Source organism: Coregonus lavaretus (genome assembly GCF_964263955.1).
Source record: "Coregonus lavaretus genome assembly, chromosome: 8".
Taxonomy (NCBI): Eukaryota; Metazoa; Chordata; class Actinopteri; order Salmoniformes; family Salmonidae; genus Coregonus; species Coregonus lavaretus.
Window position 1 is genome coordinate 13059904 of NC_139995.1, and position 22600 is coordinate 13082503.

Genomic DNA, 22600 nt, shown 5'->3' on the forward strand with positions numbered 1-22600 from the left:
ATAGTGTTAACTCAGTTAATTATGCTCTGTTAATGTAAACATTCAGTTACATTGTCATTCTGTCCTTCATTCAAGAAAATCCTTATTGCTGGGAACCAAATTATTCACACACAGTCTACTCTAGTAATCCTTAAATATTTTTAAGTACTTGATGGTTAAATGCTTTGTCCAGCACACTCAGAAAATCCTACAATAGAGTCCTAATTTGTGGGATTCTTTATTAAAAGACACTTGATGCAAATTCTTGTTGGATACCAGGATCAACTATGCTGGACTTTGTCATGTCCTTAGTGGTGGCTGTTCAGGCTTATCTGGTTTGGCTGTTAGGAACATCTTATCCAGAGTATTAATGTTCATTGGGTTCTTAAATAAATCCCAGGTTACACAAACCACCTTGTCATTATTTTATAACTGCATGTTAGATTTTTATGAGACTGAGAACAAACAACCATTTAAAACAATGTATTTCTTGTGAGAAAATATTGTTTTAGACAGATTGTAGATCTTGTGGTATAATTCAAATTACAAGATCCAGAAGTCCTCTGTACCACCTAATACACCGCCTAGTAGGCTGGTGCACTTTCATGCCGAAACTACAGGGTTTTGTGCCAACTGACCACTAGGGAACATTATCTGATATCTCAATAAGTATTGTCACTGATACAAATAGCTACAGAGCTTCATACATAAATCTTTTTCCATATTTATTTTTAAATAACACTTTCAAATTGTCACACGATATAAATTACAATCTAATATTTAGATTTTTTGCATTCCTTAAATTACTTAGTGTATTATAAACACAGACATTTACATATATACAGAATGTGCATATGCTTCTACACATGCACATAACCAAGTTATTTATATCACATTTTTCATACCTATGGCTTCAGAGCTCATATATTCTATAAACCTTTAACTAACAGATTGTGCTTTTCAAGTCATTGGAGGGTTTGCAAATAATATTTTGCCAAGTTATTGACCTTGTTAAAAAAGTGGTTGCAGTGACCGCTGACATGACTGGTGAAACAGCATCTCCATTGTCCTGACTAGACATTCAAAAGTCCTCATGTTCCATCAGATCGCTACAACAAGCACACCATTTTCATTTCATATAAAAAAGAAAAAAAATAGCCTCACAATGTGTAAAAATATGTATAAGCATGGTATTTCAATGACAAATACAATCTGAATATGATTTGAATCTAGCAAATCCCTTAAGGATAAATATACAATGTATTTATTTGATGTCTTGATTCACTTGGCCTAAAACAACCTTCATAATATTACTAGACTCATTGCAAAGTCATTAAAAACTAAATCACAATGAATAATCACATTTTATCATGTCTTTTAGGAACTCCTCTCACATTTCCCAAATGATAATGTTCACCCTAAGAGGTGAGAGTCAACCAGACCATCATTTAGGTATATCAAACCACTCAAATTCCATGTCCACCTTCTGGTGAATGACTGAAGCTAGGGTCGTTATTTTCTCACCCAAGCTCTTTGTTATTGGTCTGATCCCTCCTAACCAGACAGATTGTGGTGGATTTGCAGACTGACAAAATCCTTCATATGAAATTGGAGGGGTTGAAACTGAGGTTCCCCTTGACGTGGTTCATAACGTGGTTCAGGTGTATCATGGCACGGTCGTATGCCGTGTGTACAGACTTGCGGACGCTGGGCTTCTTGCCCTCCATCAGGCGCAGTTTGTCCACCGTGTCATCCATCCCCATTGGCAGCAACTTGTCCCGTGGCAGCCATTGCCTGAAAGGCAGCAACAGAAAGACAAAAACATACAATAGGAGGGGAGAAAAAGTGTACCCAAAAGCGCTTTAGACCAGCTTTATTTTCCCGGATAGTCACCTGTTAAAGTGTCCTAGGGTAAGGAATGTTTTTGGGATACAATAGGAGGAATCAAAACACACATCAACTATCCAGTAAGTACCTTAGATAATTCATGTGAATTATCATTCAGCAGAACGCTCATCTTTACTTTCTTACCAGGTTCTTTTGGTGTCAAAGAACAGCACGAGGTAGTGCCTCTCCCCTGTCGCTTTCTGCCTCCGCTCCCCCAGTTTGAGCACGTCCCCAGGAGGCACGGGGATGGGGATGCCGTTGTGAAGAAGCCCTTCCTGAGGCATGTCAGGGTCAACAACCTGGGGAAATCCATTGGTAGTTTATGTATCCTGTTATTCTCTGTGCTACAACGACTGGTAAAGTCAAATTCAACTACATCTAAAAGAAGGTAACTTGTCAACCATTACATGTGCCAACCCAAAAACTCTTGAAAATCAAGCCAAGCCTCTATTGCAGTGCCTTCTGAAAGTGTTCACACCCCTTGACTTTTTCCACATTTTGTTGTGTGACAAAGTAGGATTAAAATGTATTTAATTGTCATATTTTGACAACGATCTACACAAAATACTCTAATGTCAGAGTGGAAGAAAAATGTACAGTGTCTGTTGGAAGCAGACCAGGTTTTCCACTAGGACTTTGCCTGTTCTTAGTTCTATTCCTTTTATTTTTATCCTAAAAAAACTCCCTTGTCCTTGCTGATGACAAGCATATCCATAACAAGATGGAGCCACCACCATGCTTGGAGCCACCACCATGCTTGAAAATATGGAGAGTGGAACTCATTGATGTGTTGTGTTGGATTTGCCCCAAACATAATGCTTTCTATTCAGGACGAAAGGTTAATGTCTTTGCCACATTTCTGGCAGTATTAATTCAGTGCCTTATTGCAAACAGGATGTTTTGGAAGATTTTTATTCTGTATTCTGTCCTTTTCACTCCGTCAGTTAGGTTAGTATTGTGGAGTAACTACAATCTTTTTGAGCCATCCTCAGTTTTCCGATCACAGACATTTAATAACTCTGTAACTGCTTTAAAATCACCATGGTGAAATCACTGAGCGTTTTCCTTCCTCTCCGTCAATTGAATTCAGAAGGACGCCTGTATCTTTGTAGTGACTGGGTGTATTGATACACCATCCAAAGTGTAATTCATAACTTCACCATGCTCAAAGGGATATTCAATGTCTACTTTTTTTTTTTTTTTTACCCATCTACCAATAGGTGCCCTTCTTCGCGAGCCGTTGAAAAAACCTCCCTGGTCTTTGTAGTTTAATCTGTGCTTCAAATTCACTGCTTGAGAGAACTAAAAATGTAAATGTAAACTTACAGATAATTGTAATGTGGGGGGTACAGAGACGGGGTAGTCATTCAAAAATCCTGTTAAAACACCATTATTGCACAAAGTGAGTCCATGCAACTTCGGAATGTATTCAGGCCCCTTGACTTTTTCCACATTCTGTTGAGTTACAGCCTTATTAAAATTGATTAAATATTATTTATTTCTCAGCCATCTACACACAATAACCCATAATGACAAAGCGAAAACAATTTTTTTGAAATTTCTGCAAATGTATTAAAAATAAAAAACAAATACCTTATTTATATAAGTATTCAGACCCTTTGCTATGAGACAGTGACAGTGAATGTCAGAGCAAAAACCAAGCCATGAGGTCGAGGGAATTGTCCATAGAGCTCCGAGACAGGATTGTGTCGAGGCACAGATCTGGGGAAGGGTACCAAAACATTTCTCCAGCATTGAAGGTCCCCAAGAACACAGTGGCCTCCATCATTCTTAAATGGAAGAAGTTTGGAACGACCAAGAATCTTCATAGAGCTGGCCGCCCTGCCAAACTGAGCAATCGGGGGAGAAGGGCCTTGGTCAGGGAGGTGATCAAGAACCCGATGATCACTCTGACAGAGCTCCAGAGTTCCTCTGTGGAGATGGGAGAACCTTCCAGAAGGACAACCATCTCTGCAGCACTCCACCAATCAGACCTTTATGGCCACCCCTCATTAAAAAGGTACATGACAGCCCGCTTGGAGTTTGCCAAAAGGCACCTAAAGACTCTCAGACCATGAGAAACAAGATTCTCTGGTCTGATGAAACCAAGATTGAACTCTTTGGCCTGAATGCCAAGCGTAACTTCTGGAGGTAACATGGCACCATCCGTACGGTGAAGCATGGTGGTGGCAGCATCATGCTGTGGGGATGTGTTTCAGCGGCAGGGACTGAGAGACACTAGTAAGGATCGAGGAAAAGATTAACAGCGCAAAGTACAGAGAGATCCTTAATGAAAACCTGCTCCAGAGCGCTCAGGACCTCAGACTGGGGTGAAGGTTCACCTTCCAACAGGACAACGACCCTAAGCACACAGCCAAGACAACACAGGAGTGGCTTCGGGACAAGTCTCTGAATGTCCTTGAGTGGCCCAGCCAGAGCCCGAACTTGAGAGGATCTGCAGAGAAGAACAGGAGAAACTCCCCAAATACAGGTGTGCCAAGCTTGTAGCGTCATACCCAAGAAGACTCGAGGCTGTAATCGCTGCCAAATGTGCTTCAACCAAGTATTGAGTAAAGGGTCTGAATACTTATGTAAAATGTGATAGTTTTTTATTTTTTATAAATTTGCAAACGTTTAGAGAAAACTGTTTTTGCTTTGTCATTATGAGGTAGTGTGTGTAGATTGATGAGGGAAAAAACTATTTAATCCATTTTAGAATAAGCCTGTAACGTAACAAAATGTCGAAAAAGTATTGTTAAGCACATTTTTTACTCCTTTAATTATTTAGGCTTGCCTTAACAAAGGGGTTGAATACGGCAGGTAGCTTAGTGGTTAAGAGCGTTGTGCCAGTAACCGAAAGGTCGCTGGTTCTAATCCCCGAGCCGACTAGGTGAAAAATCTGTCGATGTGCCCTTGAGCAAGGCACTTAACCCTAATTGCTCCTGTAAGTCGCTCTGGATAAGAGCGTCTGCTAAATGACTAAAATGTAAAATGTTATTGACTCAAGACATGTCAGCTTTTCATTTTTTATTAATTTGTAAAAAATTCTCTAAACATAATTCCACTTTGACATTATGGGATATTGTGTGTAGATCAGTGACATTAAATGTAAATGTAATACATTTTTTATTGAGTCTGTAACACAACAATATGTGGAAAAAGTCAAGAGGTGTGAATACTTCTGAAGGCACTGTATGTACATGCAATGAATGAGTGACAGAACTCATGTTCTCTCACCATTGCTGGGTATGATGGATATCCACGACACTTAGCCCAGACCAGGTCCAGTGGTGTGAGCTCTGTCTCACTATCAAAGGGCAAAAGCATACTCCTCCCTGAGGACAAAGACGTGGGATGTTTAACTCAAATTGAAATGGAACAATTATTTTATATAATGAATTCTATAATTTTATAGAATTTTCTCAAATGTAGTCAGGTCCAAAATTATTGGCATCCTTGATAAAGATGAGCAAAAAAGACTAAAATAAATAATACAAATACAATTTTTGGAAAATGATATTATTTTATACTAATAATACGATTGCTCAGAGAAAGAGATTTTGTTTAACAAGTAATACAAAAAATAATTTAAAAAAGATAGGGGTCAAAATTGGCACCCGTTTTCAATACTCTGCAAAACTCCCCTTGCGAGGTCTTTCATACAGAATCATTCCAAATCCTTTATCCTTTTTATTTTGTGGTCAATTGGCCATTTCTTTGTGGAATTTGATGTGTACTAGGGGTTATTGTCTTGCTGGAAGGTCCACTTGCTGCTAAGTTTTAGCCTCCTGGCAGAGGCAACAAGGTTTTTTCTGGCAACCCTTCCAAAGAGCCTATTGATATGGAAGTGGCGTCTAATGCTAGATTTGGCGACCAAGTATATTTCTCCAACTGTGGCCCTTGCACGTTTCTTTGCCTCGCGAACCATCTTCCACACTGCGCGGGTACAAGATACATACATGTCCAATACCAGGCAAGTTTATCACTGTTCCAGTGGTTTTAAACTTCTTAAAGTAGAACTGCACTTCCTGATTTGGCCTCGTTTTTCATCAATGCTCATTATGAAATGCCAGTGGCCATTACTGAAAGCGATCGAGAATTGTCTTCGGGTTGTGGTTTCATGTGGGTGTTTCTTGGGTGTGCCTTTGCCATTCAATCACAACAAACATGGGCTAATTCAGTTATATGTGTGGGCTAAAGTAGAGAGGAAGAGGCGAATAGAAAGTAAAGCCGGCGCTGACCTTGTGTTTAGTCAAGCTGACAGCAGCTAGTTAGCATAGCTTGGGGGATAGCTAGCATTGGCTGTAATACCTTTCCTGGCCATCTGATTGTTGAACAACTTTTACGGAAGCCCATTTTCACTAGTGTAGCTATTTCCTGATCAATATGTGCATTAGAGCTTTAGAGATCCAACCCGAGCCCGACAGGCCCCAACATTATGCATCGGGTTAGGGCCGGGTAAGTGCTGTTTTTTTTCATCAATAACTTGGGTACGGGCAAGGCATCACTAAATTGATCAAATAACAATTTGAAGCTGAGCCATTTGCTCGTGCTCTGACTAAGATCATAACACAGTGTCAGAAGTATATAAGACAGGAGAGATGGAGAGATGTTCCTTGAGTTTTGTCAGAGTTTAGAATGACGATAAGTAGCTACAGCTAACTACTCTCTCATCTCTTCATTGAGCAGAGCAGCCCAAGCAAAAACATTGCTATGGATACTCAGACTCTGAGCACCATGAGCAGAGCGCATTGCACGCAGGGAGCGAGTGACAGACAGCGAGGAGCAGCTAATGGATTTACTTACGGAGGAAGTTATTTCTGATTTCGGGCTTAAATTTGGCAGAAGTAATCGGGCCTGGGTAGGGTAGGGCCTAAACGTTGCGGGCATGGTTGGGCATGAGCATTGCACATCAACCTACTGCCAAAGATACACGTGTTGTCTGGAGAATTTGTTTTGCATGGCCTGGTGCCTGCTCATTTTCGACCATTCCATTGGTCTGCCTAAAATGAGGTCTCCACCCGCCCAGGGCACCGGGCCATGCAAAGCGAACTCGCCTAGACTTTCCCAGAAAACACGGTGCCGCCACCGTCTTTATAGGCAAAAGGGGCATGAATTGTTGACATAATTGTAATCCAAACCAAACCCTCAACTAAATCATGATGCAGTCACTTACCAAACTCAGTTTTGGACGAGACCAACATTATGACCAAAATTATCCTATTTAAACATTGTACTCAATTTTGAAACTATAATAAATGTTTTTGACTCATATAGATCAAACATAGGCCATTTTCAAAAGGAGAAGTTGGTTGTCAAGGGCAGGTATTATTGTTTTTTTGCAATTTTTTTGTAACCATTGCCTGATTTATGAAGGCCAACCAACATGGTGATGGTTGTACATGCGTGTTACCTCATTTTTATAACCCAGTGAAACAGGAAGCCATGGAAGGCCACAATACAGTTCCTTAAATTGAGATTAAATAAACAAAAGTAGAATGTTAATGCATTTTAAATTTTGTTTGTTTTTATTTATAACACTCTTTAGTGGTGGCAATCATTTTGAACCCTATCTTTTTGAGATAAAAAAATTATTATTTGTTAACCTCTTTCTCTGAGCAATTGTATTAGTATAAAATAATATAATAATTTAAAAAATTGAGCATACAATATAGTTTGGTATTTGTATTCTTTATTTTATACAGTCTTTTTTGCTCATCTTTATCAAGGGTGCCAATAATCTTTGACCCGACTGTATATTGTATACATCCATATTCGTGAAATTATAGCTATTATGTCTGACCCTAAGGTATGTGGAGCCTGGACACACTCACCTGAGCCTCCATTCTGCCTCTCTGGGACTTTAGCCAGAGCTGGTTTACCACGGCTGCGTTTGGGTAGCAGGGGGGCACTACATCCATAGACAGAACAAAGGGAAGATCCATGTTATTTCTGAATATATTCCACCTTGAAAATCAGAGCACATTTCAGATGTATCAGGTGTTTAGAGGGATTCTCACCTGTGTTTTTGGTCATTGGATGGTAGGTCTGAGGAGTCATCTTTGTGCTTTCCTAGCCCATTTGTCAAGCCTAGTAGAATACACATTCTGTTAATTGCTATCTTCGTCATTATCTACCCTCTCTTCCCTTATGCAACTCATAAATAAAGGGTAAAGAATTGTTTTCCTTTATAACAAGTAATAACTTGTTAATACAATCACATAGAGCTTGAATGAAATGACAGAGCAAATGTAAATTAAATGTTTTGTACCGTCCTCTTTGACGAGGTGGAGGGGCTTTTCTCCCTCGCTGTCAGAGCTGGACCCTCTGGACCTCAGGTTGTGGGATGACGGTGAGGAGTGTGTGGGCGGAGGGGCGGGGTTGGAGAGGGTGGTCACACTGGGAGGTTTTGGAATGGTGGGGGTATGGTCCAAGCCATTGGTTTTACCCTCAGTGGTCCCTCCGTTCTGTAACTGAGCCGCCTTGTTCTTTGCGAGTCTTGCTCCATTTTTAGCTTTCTTGAACAGAACGGATGTACGACGGCCAACTCCAACCAAAGGACAGGCGTTATTGGGAGGACTGGGAGTCTCCAAAGGAGAGACCTCTTGAGAAGCCTCCTCCTGTTTGCACGGTGTCGGTGTCTCCCCAACTTCAGCATCATCATCACTCCGCCCGTTGCCCCCACTACGGGAGGATCTCTGCCGCTTGTAGGAGCGCCCTGGTGACCTTCGCCCTGTGGTCACTAGGCCCAGAAAGGGTGGTTCAGGTGGGGCATCGCCTGGCAGGGGGGATGACACTGGGCATGAAGGCTCTAGTGTTGGTGGAGAGTCAGCTACAAGAAGGAAACATGCATTTATCACTTTGTTAAAGCTCAGACACACCGGTAGGATTGTCAATTGTTTGCCTGCCGACAGTACCTAGCACCTCTGAACAGTGTCGGCTGTCAATCTCTTTTGTGTTCACACAGCAAAGTCATTACATTTACATTTTAGTCATTTAGCAGACGCTCTTATCCAGAGCGACTTACAGTTAGTGAGTGCATACATATTTATTTATTTTCATACATTGGAAGTCGTCAGCCACTCAGCCTTGTTAAAATACTCCAAACCAGAAGGTGACAGTAGCGTTGCTTGGCAATGCATATCCGTGTTTATTGCTTATGGTCTAGATTCCAAGCCATCTCTGCTAATGTTGCTATTTTGTAGAAAGCCCTTGTTGATACTAGCCAGATGGCCACAGCTAGATAACTACCTAGCAAGATGACGAATAAATAATGTAATTCTCTCTCCATAATCCCATGCTGCCAGTGTCAGCCCATAGTCAAACGTTTAGTTAGCTAGCTAACGTTAGAATATTCACTAGCACAGCATAGCTAGCTAGATAAGGACACTGCACTAACTCGGCAGCTAACACAGGCAGCTGTTTCATGTAAAATAGCTAATCAATTGTGATTTAACTATAATGTCAATACTAGGTGCAGTGGTTAACTAGCTTGGAGGAAGTATTTAGTGTTGTGTGCATTGTGTCTGTGCACTTAGCTAGCTACCATCCCATGGCCTATATTGCATATGAAGTGTGTATGGAGAAATGACCTAATTTATCATTATATATATTTTTGCCTCCCCCCACGTGGGAGTTTGTGCTCTCTGATTGGCTCAAAATGGTTGGCCACTGACGAGCATTGCTATTCTACAAGTAGAATCGGTAGGTTCGTCGCTACCGGATCCGCACGCAGCAGGTACCGCTTTTTTTCTAGCAAGAGAAGGAATGGCCTCCCGCTGTGATAAGTACCTATTGGCAGTCTATCGGCAGTGAGATTCTCTGTGTGTTTCATGCTTTAGGGCAGAGGTTCCCATACTTTTCACTCAGGCCCCACTTCCAGCATTGGGGAACATCCCGCAACCCCCTGCGCGCTCGCGCCACATCTATTTCTGTGGGCACAAGCACTGTTCATGACACAAACTGTTCACACCCCTCTTGTTGGCGAAGACAAAATGTTGCAGGTTTAAAGCTTATTTCCTGCAATTCTACACATTTTGTCATGGGGTGCAGAGAAAATGTTGCCATTTTAAAGCAAATGTTCTTGCAATTCTATAAATTTTTCCATGTCTAATGTTTATTCATGTGATATTTGAGTGACTAAAACATTACAACAAAATCTATGTGCTAAAAAACGTTAGCTGACTTGGGCTAGTTGATCTGGACATTTGACAAGTTATAACTGACTGACATGACAAGAGTAACTGATGATGTACTACCCAATTTAGAAATTGCACCTTGGGGGGAGACCCCCGCGCCCCCCCAGCCTAGCAGGCGCGCACCACAGTTTGGGAACCCTTGCTTTAGGGTAATAAAATCAGAATTGCACAACAACAAATCAATAATTAGACTAACACATTCATTCTAGAAAGATTAGTAGAGTTGGAAAGCAATAATGAAAGTAAATCCCTTCTCTTACCTGTCTCCGGGGTAGAGGCTGATGTTAAAGGACCGTTCTCCACATTGCCTTTCTCTCCCTTTTCTTCTTCCCCCTCTTCCTCGACTTCGACTTCTTCTTCTTTCCCGTTGAGCGACTGTGAGCGCTGCTGCTTGTGCCTGACCGTGTTGATCTCTCTGCGCAACAGCCGGATGCGTTTGGTTCTCCCGCCACTGGAGTGCATGGACGTCACCATGTCCAACTTATCCAGCAGGACCTTCAGCTGCTCCTCTGTGGATAGGTGGAGCCTGTTGTCTGGGTCCAGGAGAGAGTCCACTGTAGAGAAAGGAAGGAAAAGAGACAGAGGATAAAGAAGAGGGTTATGATTGTGAAGCTTTTTTCTCTGAACGCCATTCCACGACCAACCCAACCCGTGAGCTATGCTCACCGTCCTCCCAGGTGCATTGGTAGAAGCCGTGCATGTTGGGAAAGTCTGGGAGGTGCATGCCCGTGCTGGGATCCAACCCGATGCTCTGGGCCTGTCTGTGGGCATGGCGGAGGACGGCCCCTCCCACCTCCCGCAGGTGCAGGGCAGCTCGGTGGAACGCAGTCTCCTTTGAGTTGTACCTCAGGCAGTTGGACACCATGAGGTTGAAGTCGCCCTCCAGGTCTGCAATGGAGCAGTAAGCATGGGCCTCCAGTTTGGCACGCATGCTGGACAAGTCCATGGGCTTGGAGATGAACTCCAGATAGTCCGGGACCTTCAATTAAAAACATCCAAATGAACAAACTATTCAAGAAAGAAGCAGGTGAGAAAAGCATTGCTAGAGGCTGAATTGTAAAGCAATGCAAAAAAATACCAATTTATCTAACTCTACTAACCTCTGCTAGATTCACAGGCTGAGAGAAGATCTGTGCCGTGTCCTTCTCCTGAAGCTGGTCCAGGGTGGAACGCAGCAGTATTAATGCAGGGGTCAACTTCAGCTCCAGAGCAGCCTGATGAAGTTTCATCTGGAGGGAGAATGAAAGAGGGAGGGGGAGAGAAAGAGGGAATATGAAAGGGTGCAGAGTAATTTAAGGAAAGCAATAAGACAGATACAGTGATTGTAGAAATGCATTATTTTCATACGTTATATGCAAATGGTAACTCATGATTATGTAAAATAATAATAATAATCATCATCATGGCCTCCCCCAACTGACACAGTACCTGCTCTCTCTTTAGTCTCTCTCTCTTGCGGATGAGTTCCACCAGAAGTCGGGCTCTCTCCAGGTCCTGCCGCAACTTCTGCCAGTACCGTAGCTCCTCCCTCGCCGCAGTAAGCTTCTCATCAGGCTCCCTCTGAACACATGCACACACACAATTTACATTTCACTATCAACATGAGCTCTATAATTGACATTAAGTCTTTCCCTCCCCGTGTTTTCCTGACCTGCTCAGCAGTCTTGTGAGCCTGCAGATGCGAGTGCAGGCGGCGGATGAGAGGCATGCCATTTCGGGACTGACGTTTCAGCAGCCAGTAGTTGTGAAGCCTCTGCATGAACTGGTTCTTCCTCTGGACAGCAACCCCAATGCAAATCTTGTTCAGCCTGTTTATGACATTGCAATAACTGTTATTCATATTCTGGCATCCTCCCACTGTATAGATAGTGTATTAATAGTTAGTATAAGGCAGCTGTACTGTTCCATTAAACATACATTATTATTAGGCTATAGAAATGTGCTCTCTAAACTGAAGAATACTCAAAGCAAATATACCGGTAGTAAGAAGACAAAGATAATAATGCTACTGGGAGTGGTGGGTCAGTAGAGGGGTGTGGGAGGTCTGACCTGTGAGAAGGGATCTGAGGCACCAGCAGCACAGGCACAGCAGCGCGGCGGGTCGTCTGACCCTTCTTCTTCTTCTGGCCCTTGGGAGTCTTTTTACTGGGCAGTGCTGGGGGGCTCTGAGTGTATGACCTTTGACCTCTGTTCCCCCTTCCTCCCACCAGCCTCCCCTCCACATCAGCTGACCCATCTCGCCTTGAGCCGACCGGGGAGTGATTCTCACAGAAGGCCGTTTTCTTTACAGAGAAGGTGGTTCCGTTGACCCCAGTCTCTCGAACCGGGTCAATCTTCATGAAGAGGCCAGCCTTCTGGGCACAGGTGACATGGAAGGCCCGGTAGCAGTTGGCCTTGTGGCACTGGATGGACGCGCCCCAGCCTTTCTGCTTGCACAGGTGGCAGGTGAGCTTCCAGCGGGCTGGGGGGATGTTGTTCACCCCCTCTACGGGCTCCAGGAATACCGTGTTGGCAAAGCACACCTCTGGGATCCATATGGCACAGACAACGTGGGCCCAGCGTCCATCACTAGTCTGTTTGAAGGCACCTCCCCGGTTGGGGCAGAGCACGCAGTCCACAGGGCGCGAGGGGGACTGCAGACAGCAGCGGCACAGCCACTGGCCCTCAGGGATATAGGGCACGCCGTAGCACTCCTGGTGGACGGCAAGGTTGCAGATGTCACAGAACAGGATGACGTTGCTGTTGAGACACTCGTCGTCCAGGCACACGCAGCAGAAGGCGTCCTCGTCGATGGCACTCTGGGACAGGGCCTGGCTCCGTGACTCCAGGATGGACTCCCTCTCCAGACGGTCGATCAGCAGCTCAAAGGTGTCTGGGGAGATGGAGGCGTGGCCATCAGACACCCTCTTCTGGTTGACCATCTCCAGCCAGGCCAGGTCCTCCTCGTCCATGTCGTACTCTGCCTCACAGTCCTGCTCCTCTCCTGACTTCTCTATAAACCGGTAGTAGGCCGCAGGGAGGGGAGGTGCGTCTGAAGGACACAGGGAGTCAAGCACGCGGAAGGTGGGCTCAGGGAGAGGGCTTTGGTGAGAAGGGTGCTGGGAGGGATTGGTTTGGCTTTGCATGTGCTGCTGACTGCCAGAACGTCGGCTCAGGTGAGATGAGGTTTTGCTTTCCCTCCTGCGGCCCTTTGGGTTGGGAGGTTTGCGCCCTGGTCTGGCTCTGCTCTGGGTTTGTTCGCTGTTCTCTTTGTTACTGTTGCACTCAACAATGTCCTGAGCCATCATCTCATCCTCTGTGATGACTGGCAGAGGGTCGGTGATGTTGATCCTGTGAAGCCTTCCATCCAGGTCCACCTCCACCATCTTCTGGGCCTGAGCATAGGTCAAAGTCTCTCTAGATGGAGATAGTTGCAGTCTATAGGGGGAAGGCGGCCGCGGCTGAACACTGGAGACCCTGCCCCTTCCCCTTCCCCGGCCCCTGCCCATCTCAAGGCCAACTTCTCCTGCACTGCATCCCCTCCTCCGCAGCCTCCTCATGGGGGCTTGCACTAGTTTCCTTGAATGGAGAGGATGAGGACGGAGTTATGCAAAAGAAGGACAAAAAAAACAAATCTGTTGTTAAATTCTGAATTGCACAGTAAGTCAAGAGGAACTAATTAGAAGGTAGCCTACATTTGAAATGTCATGAATGATGATTACATAGCAAATTAGGATAGAGAGACTAACTTAAATGTATCTGCGATAAGGAAAACAACGCACCAGAGTAGATTTCAAACAGTTAAACACCAATTTATCAACATACAGTAGCTAATGCACTCGCCAGTGCCAGCCTGCTGCACGTTTGTGCAAGAGAGACTCACAGGAACATACGTGTGCATTACATTTTCTGGACAAAATAGGGAAATTCCACGTCCCTGATCTGTACTATACAGAAATACATAATTATGGATATGAATGTCATTCTATTCATGGTGATGTATCCTAAATAGGTACACAAAGGTAGAAATAAATACATCTCAGTATGAAAATGTATGCACTCACTAACTTTAAGTCGCTCTGGATAAGAGCGTCTGCTAAATGACTAAAATGTCAAATGTAAATGTAAATATGCAATATCCTCATTTGCATATTTGGGTATTATTCTACACATTGGCTCCTATTTTAATGAGCTCCACCATCAAACAAGACCAAATTTGGTTGGTCCGGACCGGACCAAATCTGAACCAATCATAGACCAATCTATGTTTCACAAGTTTGGACATCATAGTACAGCACAGAACAGTACAGTAGAGTATAGTCAAGTAGAGTTTAGTTCAGTACCGTACAGGAGAGTTCAGTACAGTAGAGTTCATTACAGTAGAGTTCAGTACAGTACCGTACCGTACAGTAGAGTTCAGTACAGTAGAGTTCAGTACAGTAGAGTTCAGTAGAGTTCAGTACAGTAGAGTTCAGTACAGTTCAGTACAGTAGAGTTCAGTACAGTACCGTACCGTACAGTAGAGTTCAGTACAGTAGAGTTCAGTACAGTAGAGTTCAGTACAGTAGAGTTCAGTAGAGTTCAGTACAGTAGAGTTCAGTACAGTAGAGTTCAGTACAGTAGAGTTCAGTACAGTACCGTACAGTAGCGTTCAGTACAGTAGAGTTCAATACAGTAGAGTTCAGTACAGTAGAGTTCAGTTCAGTAGAGTTCAGTACAGTAGAGTTCAGTACAGTAGAGTTCAGTAGAGTTCAGTACAGTAGAGTTCAGTACCGTACAGTAGAGTTCAGTACAGTAGAGTACCGTACAGTAGAGTACCGTACAGTAGAGTTCAGTACATTACCGTACAGTAGAGTTCAGTACAGTAGAGTTCAGTACAGTACCGTACAGTAGAGTTCAGTACAGTACCGTACAGTAGAGTTCCGTACAGTAGAGTTCAGTAAAGTATAGTTCAGTACAATACATTATAGTGTAACCTACTCATGCTTGTGTGCTCTACTATGTACTGTACAGAACTCTACTCCACTCGATTCTACTGTACAGTACAGGACTGTACTCTACTTTTCTTTACTGTACTGTGCTCTACTATACTGTACTGTCCAAACTTGTGAAAACTAGACATCTATGTTTGGACCAAATCTGAACCAATCATTGACGTCTATGTTTGAGCCAAATCAAGGCCGGTCCAGATGTCTGTGGACGTTGAAATCAAGGCAGGTCCAAACCGGACCAAAAAACAACGTCTGTGGACATTGAAATCAAGTTCAGGGCGGATTGACCAAATTTCAACTACTTTTTAACGTCCATGGACATCCGGTGGCAGTCGGTGCTCAGTGGGTGAGAGGGCTGGTTACAGTAAAATGGAAAGAAGGGGCTCATGGGGTAGGTGTCAGTAAAAGTAATGTATGTGAATGAGTGAGTGGGTGGTTGTCCAGACTTTTCACACTCTTGCTTTGACCACCAGACGACAGAAACAGAAAGAAAACAGTTATCAGCTGAACATAACAGTATGCCAGTGGAAGGGAGGACAGTAGCAGGTCACCCAACTGTGTTGTGTGACAACTATGATTTCCCATAGTTCTGTTAACGATTTTTGGGGAAATTCTGTTACCGATTTAGTAATAGAATTTAGAGTTTAAATCACTTACTAATTCATAAGCAAAATTGGGATCAGTAAAAACACTAACTAACTGATTGGTTACTTCTGTGAATGTTCTTTATCCTCCGTCCTCATGAGAAATTATCTTAAAGATATGTGGGTTTTTGGAAATGTAATTTCAAGGCATTGTTTCTTCAATTTACAGAAGGCAATTTTTTTTATCCTAATCTAAATATAACTGTTGATATTAGTTGGCAAGGGTCTTTACTTCAACATTATTGTGTTTTGATGCATTTCTAATACCTTTTAAGACTTTTTCTGGCAGATGTTTTCTAAGAAATCAAAGGCTTTAATTATTCCATTATTATTTTTTGGATTGAAAATGGTTGAACAATGTAGTGCCTTCAGAAAGTATTAATACCCCTTGACTTATTCCACATTTTGTTGTGTTACAGCCTGAATTCAAAAAATTGATTAAATATACACTGCTCAAAAAAATAAAGGGAACACTTAAACAACACAATGTAACACCAAGTCAATCACACTTCTGTGAAATCAAACTGTCCACTTAGGAAGCAACACTGATTGACAATAAATGTCACATGCTGTTGTGCAAATGGAATAGACAACAGGTGGAAATTATAGGCAATTAGCAAGACACCCCCAATAAAGGAGTGGTTCTGCAGGTGGTGACCACAGACCACTTCTCAGTTCCTATGCTTCCTGGCTGATGTTTTGGTCACTTTTGAATGCTGGCGGTGCTTTCACTCTAGTGGTAGCATGAGACGGAGTCTACAACCCACACAAGTGGCTCAGGTAGTGCAGCTCATCCAGGATGGCACATCAATGCGAGCTGTGGCAAGAAGGTTTGCTGTGTCTGTCAGCGTAGTGTCCAGAGCATGGAGGCGCTACCAGGAGACAGGCCAGTACATCAGGAGACGTGGAGGAGGCCGTAGGAGGGCAACAACCCAGCAGCAGGACCGCTACCTCCGCCTTTGTGCAAGGAGGAGCAGGAGGAGCACTGCCAGAGCCCTGCAAAATGACCTCCAGCAGGCCACAAATGTGCATGTGTCTGCTCAAACGGTCAGAAACAGACTCCATGAGGGTGGTATGAGGGCCCAACGTCCACAGGTGGGGGTTGTGCTTACAGCCCAACACCGTGCAAGACGTTTGGCATTTGCCAGAGAACACCAAGATTGGCAAATTTGCCACTGGCGCCCTGTGCTCTTCACAGATGAAAGCAGGTTCACACTGAGCACGTGACAGACGTGACAGAGTCTGGAGACGCCGTGGAGAACGTTCTGCTGCCTGCAACATCCTCCAGCATGACCGGTTTGGCGGTGGGTCAGTCATGGTGTAGGGTGGCATTTCTTTGGGGGGCCGCACAGCCCTCCATGTGCTCGCCAGAGGTAGCCTGACTGCCATTAGGTAACGAGATGAGATCCTCAGACCCCTTGTGAGACCATATGCTGGTGCGGTTGGCCCTGGGTTCCTCCTAATGCAAGACAATGCTAGACCTCATGTGGCTGAAGTGTGTCAGCAGTTCCTGCAAGAGGAAGGCATTGATGCTATGGACTGGCCCGCCCGTTCCCCAGACCTGAATCCAATTGAGCACATCTGGGACATCATGTCTCGCTCCATCCACCAACGCCACGTTGCACCACAGACTGTCCAGGAGTTGGCGGATGCTATAGTCCAGGTCTGGGAGGAGATCCCTCAGGAGACCATACGCCACCTCATCAGGAGCATGCCCAGGCGTTGTAGGGAGGTCATACAGGCACGTGGAGGCCACAAACACTACTGAGCCTCATTTTGACTTGTTTTAAGGACATTACATCAAAGTTGGATCAGCCTGTAGTGTGGTTTTCCACTTTAATTTTGAGTGTGACTCCAAATCCAGACCTCCATGGGTTGATAAATTTGATTTCCATTGATAATTTTTGTGTGATTTTGTTGTCAGCACATTCAACTATGTAAAGAAAAAAGTATTTAATAAGATTATTTCATTCATTCAGATCTAGGATGTGTTATTTTAGTGTTCCCTTTATTTTTTTGAGCAGTGTAATTTCTCACCAATCTACACACAATACCCCATAATGACAAAATGAAAACTTCAAATTTATTGAAAATGAAATATACTGAACAAAAATATAAAACGCAACATGCAACAATTTCAACGATTTTAGTGAGTTACAGTTCATAAGGAAATCAGTCAATTGAAATACATTCATTAGGCCCTAATACAGTTGAAGTCAGAAGTTTACATACACTTTAGCCAAATACATTTAACCTCAGTTTTTCACAATTCCTGACATTTAATCCTAGTAAAGATTCCATGTTTTAGGTCAGTTAGGATCACCACTTTATTTTAAGAATGTGAAATGTCAGAATAATAGTAGAGAGAATTATATAATTCAGCTTTTATTTCTTTCATCACATTCCCAGTGGGTCAAACATTTATATACACTCAATTAGTATTTGGTAGCATTGCCTTTAAATTGTTTAACTTGGGTCAAACGTTTCAGGTAGCCTTCCACAAGCTTCCCACAATAAGTTGGGTGAATTTTGGCCCATTCCTCCTGACAGAGCTGGTGTAACTGAGTCAGGTTTGTAGGCCTCCTTGCTCGCACACGCTTTTTCAGTTCTGCCCACACATTTTCTATAGGGTTGAGGTCAGGGCTTTGTGATGGCCACTCCAATACCTTGACTTTGTTGTCCTTAAGCCATTTTTCCACAACTTTGGAAGTATGCTTGGGGTCATTGTCCATTTGGAAGACCCATTTGCGACCAAGCTTTAACTTCCTGACTGTTGTCTTGAGATGTTGCTTCAATATATCCACATAATTTTCCTTCCTCGTGATGCCATCTATTTTGTGAAGTGCACCAGTCCCTCCTGCAGCAAAGCACCTGCACAGCATGATGCTGCCACCCCCGTGCTTCACGGTTGGGATGGTGTTCTTCGGCTTGCAAGCTACCCCCTTTTTCCTCCAAACATAACGATGGTCATTATGGCCAAACAGTTCTATTTTTGTTTCATCAGACCAGAGGACATTTCTCCAAAAAGTACGATCTTTGTCCCCATGTGCAGTTGCAAACCGTAGTCTGGCTTTTCTATGGCGGTTTTGGAGCAGTGGCTTCTTCCTTGCTGAGTGGCTTTTCAGGTTATGTCGATATAGGACTCGTTTTACTGTGGATATAGATACTTTTGTACCCGTTTCCTCCAGCATCTTCACAAGGTCCTTTGCTGTTGTTCTGGGATTGATTTGCACTTTTCGCACCAAAGTACGTTCATCTCTAGGAGACAGAACGCGTCTCCTTCCTGAGCGGTATGACGGCTGCGTGGTCCCATGGTGTTTATACTTGCGTACTATTGTTTGTACAGATGAACGTGGTACCTTCAGGCATTTGGAAATTGCTCCCAAGGATGAACCAGACTTGATTTTCCCATGATGTCAAGCAAAGAGGCACTGAGTTTGAAGGTAGGCCTTGAAATACATCCATAGGTACACCTCCAATTGACTCAAATGATGTCAATTAGCCAGAAGCTTCTAAAGCCATGACATCATTTTCTGGAATTTTCCAAGCTGTTTAAAGGCACAGTCAACTTAATGTATGTAAACTTCTGACCCACTGGAATTGTGATACAGTGAATTCTAAGTGAAATAATCTGTCTGTAAGCAATTGTTGTAAAAGTTACTGGTGTCATGCACAAAGTAGATGTCCTAACCGACTTGCCAAAACTATAGTTTGTTAACAAGAAATTTGTGGAGTGGTTGAAAAACAAGTTTTAATGACTCCAACCTAAGTGTATGTAAACTTCCGACTTCAACTGTATTTGGATTTCATGTCTGGGCAGGGGCGCAGCCATGGAAGGGCCTGGAGAGCCAGGCCTAGCCAATCAGAATGAGTTTTTCCCCACAAAAGGGCGTTATTACAGACATAAATACTGCTCAGTTTCATCAACTGTCCTGGTGGCTGGTCTCAGACGATCCCGCAGGTGAAGAAGCCGGATGTGGAGGTCCTGGGCTGGCTACACGTGGTCTGCGGTTGTGAGGCCGGTTGGGCGTACGGCCAAATTCTCTAAAACGACAATGGAGGCGACTTATGGCTGAGAAATAAACATTAAATTCACTGGCAACAACTCTAGCGGACATTCCTGCAGTCAGCATGCCAATTGCACGCTCCCTCAAAACCTGAGACATCTGTGGCATTGTGTTGTGTGACAAAACTGCACATTTTTAGAGTGGCCTTTTATTGTCCACAGTACAAGGTGCACCTGTGTAATGATCATGCTGTTTAATCAGCTTCTCGATATGCCACACACGTCAGGTGGATGGATTATCTTGGCAAAGGAGAAATGCTCACTAAAAGGGATGTAAACAAATGTGTGCACAAAATTGGAGGGAAATAAGCTTTTTGTGCATACGGAACATTTCTGGGATATTTTACTTCAGCTCATGAAACCAACACTTTACACATTGCGTTTATATTTTCATTCAGTGTACAAAACTATTTAATTTACATAAGTACTCACGCCCCTGAGTCAATACTTTGTAGAAGCACCTTTGACAACGATTACACCTGTGAGGCTTTCTGGGTAAGTCTAAGAGATTTCCACATCTGGATTGTGCAACATTTGTCCATTATTCTTTTCAAAATTCTTCAAGCTCTGTCAAATTGGTTATTGATCATTGCTAGACAACCATTTTCAGGTCTTGCCATAGATTTAAGTAGATTTAAGTCAAACCTGTAACTTGGCACACTCAGGAACATTCACAGTCTTCTTGTTAAGCAACTCCAGTGTAGATTTGGCCTTGTGTTTTAGGTTATTGTCCTGCTGAAAGGTGAATTCATCTCCCAGTGTCTGGTGGAAAGCAGACTGAACCAGGTTTTCCTCTAGGATTTTGCCTGTGCTTATTAGTTCCATTCCGTTTCTTTCTTTATCCTGAAAAACTCCACAGTCCTTAACGTTTACAAGCATACCCATAACATGATGTAGCCACCACTATGCTTGAAAATATGGAGAGTGGTACTCAGTAATGTGTTGTATTTGATTTGCCCCAAAACATAACACTGTATTCAGGACAAAAAGTAAATTGCTTTGCCACATTATTTGCAGTATTACTTTAGTGCCTTGTTGCAAACAGGATGCATGTTTTGGAATATTTGTATTCTGTACATCCTTCTTTTCACTCTGTCAGTTAGGTTAGTATTGTGGAGTAAATACAATGTTGTTGATCCATCAGTTTTCTGAGCCATTAAACTCTAACTGTTTTAAAGTCACCATTCGCCTTATGGTGAAATCCTGAGTGGCATCCTTCCTCTCCGGCAGCGGAGTTAGGAAGGACGCCTGGATCTTTGTAGTGACTGGGTGTATTGATACACCACCCAAAGTGTAATTAATACCTTCACCATGCTCAAAGGGATATTCAATGTCTGCTTTTTTATTTTTACCCATCTACCAATAGGTGCCCTCCTTTGCGAGGCATTGGATTCACTGCTAGACTGAGGGACCTTACAGATAATTGAATGTGTGGGGTACAGAGATGAGGTAGTCATTCAAAAAATAATGTTAAACTCTATTAATGCACATAGAGTGAGTCCATGCAACTTATTATGTGACTTGTTAAGCACATTTTTACTCCTTCACTTATTTAGGCTTGCCATAACAAAGGGGTTGAATACTTTTTGATTCAAGACATTTCAGCTTTTCATTTTTTATTAATTTGTAAAAAAAAAAAAAAAAAACGAAAAACATAATTCCACTTTTACATTATGGGGTATTGTGTTTAGCCCAGTCACAAAACATCTACAATTCAGGCTGTAACAACAAAATGTGGAAAAAGTCAAGGGGTGTGAATACTTTCTGAAGGCACTGTATATATGCCTTAAATTCTTGAAAAAATATGGACTCTTAGCTTTCATTTGACATGCCCCTATGAACTTCACATGTTCGTGCTCCTGGGACCTTTTACACGGAAATGACCAATAGCCACACAGCTGAAGAGACATTGGACCTACTTATTTTACTACTGATCTGCAATCTTAAACAAATTATCACATTGTGTTTTTCTGATATGAGATTAATCTAAAAGCAATTTGGTAGCTATTACAGTCACTGAGGTTTTATTACAGTACTAGTTTCTCTAAACTGCACAAATAACATTACACCCTAGTTGCATCTCGGCATCCAATCACTGCTCGAGAACATTCCACACATCGATTTGTAACCAATCAACTGCTCGTTTCTTCTATTTTTCGCTCTACATAGTTGGGTTGCGGGGCTCTAAAACCAAACCGACTGTCAGCCATTTTATCCACACAACAACATTTGTGGTCACTATTATTGTGAAATGATTAGCAACCTATAAAAGTGGCAACAACATAACCGTGGCACTATAGCTGGGTTAACACTGTGCACAATTACAAGTATCATGTCGGGCTGCCGCAATAAAACGCTGGCTAATGTTACTATTTGATAGCTAGCTTGTACAGGGCACATTTAGTTCGACATGACGAGCGCCATATCTTATGAAGCAAAAACAAACAAGTAAGCCAAAATGTCGGAAGTGTTTACCTTGTTTAACGTGATCCTATGATATGCGCGGGCCAGAAAAATATAACGTTACCTAGCTAATGTTGAAATACGACCGAAACGGACATGCTAGTAACAAGCTATGCCAACATTGCTAGCCGGTAATTTCAGGGGCGACAGCGTCATCTTCAGCACTTCAGTCCTCCATGGTGACTTCGGACATATGCACATACTCGACCTGCTTACATATCTGTGATTTAGACGTTTTCAACTTGAAATAACTACACTAAATGGTACAGAAAATAATGTAAGAAGTGTCAGGTTGGTGTAGCTAGCTAGCTACCTTGGGATGTAGCTAGATATTCAGTCAAGATGGCTTGAAAAATACGCCCCTTGGAGAAAAAAAACTAGCACAGCCTATTT

The 22600-nt window shown here is 43.0% G+C and overlaps 1 protein-coding gene across 2 annotated transcripts; it reads right to left on the minus strand.

Annotated features, from left to right (window-relative positions):
• Positions 1-691: 691 nt before the first annotated feature.
• Positions 692-22519, minus strand: brpf3a (bromodomain and PHD finger containing, 3a). Of its 2 annotated transcripts, XM_084167264.1 has the most exons (14): positions 22220-22519; positions 19590-19722; positions 12114-13622; positions 11716-11872; positions 11493-11624; positions 11165-11293; positions 10731-11043; positions 10325-10618; positions 8138-8698; positions 7887-7956; positions 7701-7777; positions 5104-5201; positions 2011-2165; positions 692-1773 (listed from the first exon to the last, which is right to left on the minus strand). In XM_084167264.1, exons 3-14 carry the CDS (start codon positions 13601-13603, stop codon positions 1578-1580), a joined length of 3672 nt encoding a protein of 1223 aa, XP_084023390.1. In that variant the 5' UTR covers positions 13604-13622; positions 19590-19722; positions 22220-22519; the 3' UTR covers positions 692-1577. The 2 variants fall into 2 exon arrangements, with proteins under 2 accessions (XP_084023390.1, XP_084023389.1); XM_084167263.1 differs by lacking the exon at positions 19590-19722.
• Positions 22520-22600: the final 81 nt, after the last annotated feature.